Below are 6,725 nucleotides of genomic sequence, written 5' to 3' on the forward strand. Positions count from 1 at the left end.
CCCCGGCCCCGCCGCGCCTCAGCTCCCTGCCCGCCCCTCCGCTCCGCACCCCGCGGCCCGCCGCGGCCTCGGCGGGGCGCACCCCCGCAGCTCTGGTGGGGGGGGGAACACACAAACGGGGCGAGGGGGGAGACGCGGCGCCCGGTGCGGCAGCGGCGGCGCGAGGGGCGGAGGGAAGTTGTCGGAAAAGTCAAGAGTGAAACTTGTCTCACCAGGTCCTCGAAGCTCCGGCGGTGCTCCTTGCCCTGCCAGTCCAGGCGCCGCGGAATGAGCTGCGGGAGGGACACGGGGACGGGGGCGGCCGTCAGAGCCCGAGCGACCCCTCCCCGGGGAGCGCCCCCCGGTGCCCGCCCGCGCCCCCCCCCCGAGATGGAGCCCCCCCGGCCGCTGCCCCCCGGCCCCGCCGCGGGGCAGCCGCGCTCCCGCCGGGTGTCCCGGACGGAGATGGGCTGGGTTAGACGGGGCAGGGCAAACGCCGACCCCGCCGTCCCGAGGGCTTCCCCCGTCCCGCCGGGGCAGGCGCCTCACCTGGTGCTCCTCCAGCTCCTCCACCAGTACCTGGGGACAGAGGGACACACAGAAACACACAAAGGACGTGAGTCCGGCGACCGCAGCGCAGCGGCTCCGCCGCCCCGTCCCGTCCCGTCCCGTCCCGTCGCCGCCCGCCCGGCCCGGCCGGAGCGCCGGCTCCGCGCTCACCTGGGCGGATTTCTTGCAGGGTCCGGACTGCAGGAACCGTGCGATCAGGTAGTAGAGCTCTGCGGAGGGGCGGGGGAGAGCGGGTTAGACACGGTTAGAACGGAGGGAGTGCGGAGCGCAGCCCCCGCCGCCAGCGATACCCACCGGCTTCCAGCTGGGTCGGGGCGGCCGCCGCCGCCATCCTCCTCGGGAGGGGGAGGGGAGGTGGCGGATGGCGCCCCGGGGGGACTCGGCTCCTAGTGCGGGCGCAGCCTCATGCCGGAGCGGCGGTGCCGGTGCGGGGCGCGGGTCCCGGTGCGGGTGCGGGCGCGGGTCCCGCCCGGGCTCATCGCGGCTCCGCGGACCGAGCGCCGCCGGCACCGCCCGGTGACGCGCCGCGGGGGGGCGCCCGCCACTTCCGGGCGGCGGCTGAGGGAGGAGGAGGAAGGGGAGGAAGAGGAAGGGCCGGGAGAGCCGGGATGTGCCCGAGGCGTTTGGCCACGGTCACGGGGCTGCGCTGAGCCGGGCTGTGCTTTAGAGGGCCCCGTAGCCGTCACGGGGCAGCGCTAACGGCTTCTGTCCTCGCGGCTTCGGCCCTCAGCCCTCACAGCTCCGGCCCTCACGGCCGCAGTGTTCTCGGCCTCTGGTCGTGGCCTCCTGCCTGGCAGCGCCTGGGAAATGGAGGCCCGTGAGTGCCTCAAATGAAGCAGTTTTTAAGAGAATGAAGGGATTCAGGAATCTTAGGGATCCTGTCAAGCGTAGGGGGATGGAGCCCACGCGTGTGCCGTGGAGGGGACACAGGATTGCTCTGTGGGGAGGTGACAGCCCTTCCAGGCTCTCGGTAAACAAGGCCTGGCTGCAGGGAAGTGTCTCAGGTGGCTTTAGGAGTTAAATAAAATTGTTTGCGCCCAGTGACCAGGAAATTCCAATATGATGGATACAGCACGTGTTCTCCCCGAGGAACAAAGAGGCCGGGTCAAAGTAGATAGTTTTAATAGAAATAAATATTTTTCCATGAGATGCATCCTGTCAGAGCTCCTGAAATCGACATCACTTCAGCAATGAGTTGCTGAAACACATCAAGTGAATTGTATTTTATCTCAAGGACCTGACATTCAGTGTTAGAACTCCAGTGTAAAAACCACTGTCATCATGGCATAGCAAAGGACAGCCTCTCCTCATGCTGGGAATACAGAGAGCTGCATCACTGTGAGTCGATGCTCTGGAAATATTAAGAATAAATTCAGTCTGGGCAGCTGCTCAGACCGGCTTTGCTGTGGAGCACTGGCTCCGAGTTTTGTTGCTGTGCAGTCAGGATGCAGTCCTTCCTGCTGGCAGCTCCACGGGATGCCTCCAGGCACCCGACCAGTCTAGGGAGGATTTGGGGATTTGGCATGAAGCCGTTTCACATCATTCACCTGTACTCACCTGCCCTTCATCCTCCTGTGGAAGTTGTTTTGTGCCAGGAGCTTGGATGAACTGGGTGATGCGTGGACCCTGTTTCCTCTTCGTCCTCCTCTAAAGTTCTTGAGTTCTCAGTGGCTGTTGATAGGATCCCAGAACAGTTTGGTGGAAGGGACCTTAAAGTTCATCCAGTGCCACCCCTGCCACGGACAGGGACACTTTCTGCTATCCCATTTGCTCCAAGCTCTGTCCAGCCTGGCCTTGGACACTTCCAGGGATCCAGGGGCAGCCACAGCTTCTCTGGACACCGCATGCCAGGGCCTCACAATAAAAAATCCTCAGCCCCTTCAATAAAAACTTCTTCCAAATACCCCACCTAACTTTGCCCTCTGGCAGTGGAAGCCATTTCCCCTTGTCCCAAGTCCCTTTCCATTTTTCTTGTAGGCTCCAAACAGTTACTGTTGGAATGTTTTCAGGGCAGGTTCATTGCTCAGCTCGTCAGTGGACAGACACGAGGTGCCACCTCACCAAGCTGCAAATTCCAGTGGCTTCCCAACAGTAGCAGCTCTCCCAGCTTCCCAGCAGGACCCCTGGATGAACTTTAAGGCCCCTCCCACCCCAAACCATTCTGGGATTCCGTGATTCTGTATTTCTTTAGGAATATGACATTTCCCTGGCACATTTTGGTGCCTTAGTGAATCTCTCCACTGACAATTTGCTTTCATTTGAGCTTTGGGGGTGGCACAGGTGAAGCTGCAGCACCACCAGGCAGGATTGTTCTGTTTGGGCCTGTCTAGAGTCCATCAGGATTTCTGTACTAACTAAAAGGGGCTTTCAAAAGCCTGGGATAGAAAATGCTCCCAAAGTCAGCTTATCCATGCCTTGCTTGTGTCCTTCCTGCAGCATCCCAGCTGGGAACCTGGCTGCTCCTTGCTTGGTGCTCAGTGTGGACCTTGGGTCACTGCTCTGCCGTGCTTGGTGTTGCTCCACATGGGGCTCGGATGGATTCTTGCATCAGCAGGAGGGGGGAGTGTTGGGAATGCCCCGGGTGTGTCCTGTGTGTGCTGCAGGGTGCAGCTGTACCTGCACCAGGGGCAGGTACAACCAGCATTCCTCATTCCAAACAGTTCACAGGGGACTTCCCTCGGCCTAGCTGTGGCTGGACTGTGCTGCTGTGCAGTCACTCCCGAGCTTCTTCCCGACATTCCTGACTCCCTGGCAGCTCAGCTTCCTCTCCTTAACGCTCTCCCAGTTGCTTCATTACTCCCCAAGCCTGCTCCAAGGGCTGTTACCGATACCTCTTCCCACCTCTCCCGGGTTTTCCCCTCCAGGAGTCACGTCTGGTGAGTAATGCCATCCTCTCTTTCCCCAGGAGCTCCATTTCCACACCACACGTGGATTCTGCAGCTCCATGACTCATCTTTTTCCAGATCCTCTGCATCCAAGCAGCAGCGTGCTGGGGGTGATAGTAAATCTCAGAGTGAAAGCAGGATTTTATGGATGTGCTGATTCATCTTTCCTCAGAGCACAGCTCTGTTATGTAAATGCCAGCAGCAGCTGGTGGCAGGAGGAGGGAGAACAGACTAATGAGCCACGGAAGGATTCAGGAGCAGAGATGCTTTAAGGAAGAAGCTGGATTGTAGCTGTTTCTTTAAAGAAAAAAAAAATAACTGCTCTTTAAAGAAAAAAAATGGAAGTTTTTGAGGGATTTTAGGAGTAGGAACTGATGACATTCAAATACCCATCGCTTCTCCCCATTTGGTGTTGTAGGGAGTTTTACTCTCAGTTGTGGTTAAAAGTAAAATTCAACCCCCTGTTTAATTTAACTACAAAATTAAATGAGCTTTCCCCCAATCGGCTTGTAAAACCAGGTAAAGGTGTCTCTCTCATATTTTATTTATGATTATTCTGCCCTCATGAGTCAAATCCTGCTTTAGCTGTGTGTGTGAAAACAGAATTGTGGTTTTGCATAACCAGAAATGTTAAAATGTTAAAATCAAAAAGTTTAGAGTGGAATTGTGCAGGTGTGGTGGTTTTACCTGCATTGTACCTTTCCAGTAAATGTAGATGGGGATGCACATGCCTGAATCCAGCTGGATTTAAATACTGGAACAAATTAAGCATTTTTGGCTTTTAAAAAAAATGTTTTCTGTGTACATTTCATAAAATACCCGTGAGTTGGAAGCAACCCACGAGAATTTCTATGAACATTCTGCTAATCTTGGGTCTTTCATATTGAGCTAAAGGACAAACCAGGATGGTAGTTAAATTAAATCCAAGTTTTTGTTTAGGTGATTCAAAAATAAGAGTTGTTCAGAAGGAATTCAGGAGTGGGTGCCTTGTGCTACACAGTTGTGAATAAAGGAATAATAAAAAGTTCAAGCTTATTTTAAGATCTTTACATGCAACCTCAAATTTTGATATCATAGTTTATTTTAAAAAAATGAGATGGAAAATAATTAGCACTAATCACACTTGCTGGAGTGCAAGGCTTTTGTGTGCAAATGAACATCCTGTTTTTGCAGGACAAATCTCCAAGTTTCCACTCCTTCCTATGGTTCACTTCGTCGACAAGAGCTGTTAAATTATATCTAAATAGCTGTTAGATATTACACAAGATCTGCTCTAGGATTTTTGCTATTTATAATAATTTATTATTTAATTTCTCAGCTGCATCATTCCAGTTATTCCTCTAGATGGTGCCAGACATCCAAGAGTTGGGTGCGACATTATCCCATGGGAAGGCGATGGAGGCGCAGCCAGGACGCCGCTCGCCTTTGTTTCTAAATTCTATCTTGCAGCAGTTCATCTTGTTGAAAAATTACTTGTTCTGGTGATGTAAATATGATGTTTTTTTCCTTTTGAGAATGCTAAAATCCACTCAGCCCAAATTCCACCTGCCTGGAGCAGGAATCCCTTGCTCCGTGGGCTGATCCATATCTCATATTCCTTATGGCAGCCATTAGCTGCTGTGAGCTGTGATCAGTGTGTGCAGCCCTGCTGCGGCTGGGGGAACTTAATCTGCCTGGTTTGCGGAGCAGTGACATTTCTGGCTATTATCTAAACATTTCTCTGTATTTCACACAGAAATGCCAAATCCAGCTGTGGATGGAACACCCAGGAAAAGGGGTAGCTCTGTGTCCCTCTGTGCTCTGCCAGCAGAAGGACTGGGGGAATGATATCAATGTCAGGTCCATCCTCAGCATCTCTGAATTCCAACTTTGTACCTCAAAGTGCCTGGAACCCCATGTTTCACAGCAGCAAAATTACTACTGGGTGTAAGTGAGCAGGTAGGTTTTGTTACTGCTGCTGTCACTACTGCACTCTGCACAATCCCTGCCTAGGGGCCTGATTCTGACCTGTGTCCCCTGGTTGGGATCAAGCCCCTGTTCCCAGCCTTTTCCAGCTTCTGACTTGCTGTGGCTGCTGCCAGTCCAGGGGTCCCCTGCTCAAGGGTCTTGCCCCAAAAATACCACCTGATATCACTGCTGGGCTAATTCAGTAACTTCAAGTCATGCTAAATATTTGTAAATAATCCTTTGATGTTTTGTTTGTGATTTTTTAGGTGTTTGCATTTTTGGCTTCTGCTGGAAGCCTGGGCACAAAGCATCTGACTGCAGCTGGGAATTTATCACATCTCTCCCTGGACATGCAAATTTTACTGGAATGCCCTCAGCTACGTAAACAATTTTAATAAAATTACATCCCTCTGTATCCCATACCCTTTTCCAAAAAGTTTTGAGGATTTCTATATTTTAATTATATTTTTCATTCTACAAAAATATCAGAAATATTGGGAAGGAGTGCAATAGGGTTTTTTACAGCACTGCTTTTATTGAAATAAAAGGTTATAAAACATTTTTATGATTTTTTTTTATTTCTTGATATGCTTAACAGGCAGACATTGTAAATAAGCTCATTAATACTCTTTAAATACAGTCTTAAAAAATTAATTCTCAATTACTGCATGAGGTGATGAATTGGAAAACTGTCCTGTGTAAATTTGTTCACAGGAGTGTGAGTTTAGAGTGAACTTTCTAAGTCACTGATCATGGAATCCAAGGATGGGATTTTGGAACATTTCTCAAAGCGCTGTCCCATACAGGAATTCTTTTCCCATTATCTTTATTTATTGATTATAAAGCCTCTTCTCGTGATCTTCAGTTCGAGATGACATCTCCCTCTTATCCCTCATAAGGACAAGCTTTAACATGGAAGCTTCCATAAATTCCTCTGCAGTAGAGTGACCCCATATTTCATTTAGTTCTTGCACTTCCATCATTTAATGGACATTCACATTCTCCTGTAGCCTTCCAGCTTTCTATCTCTGGGAAAAGTTTTTCCCCTGATGTCCTCAGGAGTTCAGATTTCAGAATCTCTTTTTATTTTTTGCCTTAAATTATTAGGGCTTGAGGTTCACATTCTCCTGTAGCCTTCCAGCATTCTATCTCTGGGAAAAGTCTTTCCCCTGATGTCCTCAGATTTCAGAATCTCTTTTTATTTTTTGCCTTAAATTATTAGGGCTTGAGACATAACCTGTTAGAATATTTTATGTGTCATCTTGATTTAGAGTGGCCTTACATTCTTGGAGGGTCCTTTAAAGTGTTGTTTGGGTTTTTTTTGGTTGAAGGACTAGTGTAATT

General features: G+C 50.8%; 1 protein-coding gene and 1 long non-coding RNA gene across 3 annotated transcripts in view; one reads left to right on the top strand and one right to left on the bottom strand.

Annotated features, from left to right (window-relative positions):
• BRWD3 (bromodomain and WD repeat domain containing 3) overlaps positions 1 to 1,059 on the bottom strand; it is a 50,865-nt gene extending 49,806 nt beyond the window's left edge. Inside the window, exons 1-4 of one of the 2 annotated variants that reach the window (XM_041396331.1) lie at positions 844 to 1,059; positions 700 to 758; positions 529 to 558; positions 213 to 272 (exon numbers count right to left, since the gene is read on the bottom strand). In XM_041396331.1, the coding sequence (XP_041252265.1) occupies positions 213 to 272; positions 529 to 558; positions 700 to 758; positions 844 to 880 (186 nt within the window). In that variant the 5' untranslated portion in view covers positions 881 to 1,059. Of the gene's footprint in view, positions 1 to 212; positions 273 to 528; positions 759 to 843 lie in introns of both variants that reach the window. The other variant, XM_041396330.1, reaches the window with a different exon arrangement.
• On the top strand, positions 106 to 5,931 carry LOC121331686. The gene is made up of 4 exons (XR_005952049.1): positions 106 to 747; positions 3,210 to 3,425; positions 5,170 to 5,372; positions 5,648 to 5,931. It is a non-coding gene; the product is annotated as an uncharacterized LOC121331686 (long non-coding RNA).
• Positions 5,932 to 6,725: the final 794 nt, after the last annotated feature.

Source organism: Onychostruthus taczanowskii, unplaced genomic scaffold (genome assembly GCF_017590055.1).
Source record: "Onychostruthus taczanowskii isolate IOZ18803 unplaced genomic scaffold, ASM1759005v1 scaffold13, whole genome shotgun sequence".
NCBI lineage: Eukaryota > Metazoa > Chordata > Aves > Passeriformes > Passeridae > Onychostruthus > Onychostruthus taczanowskii.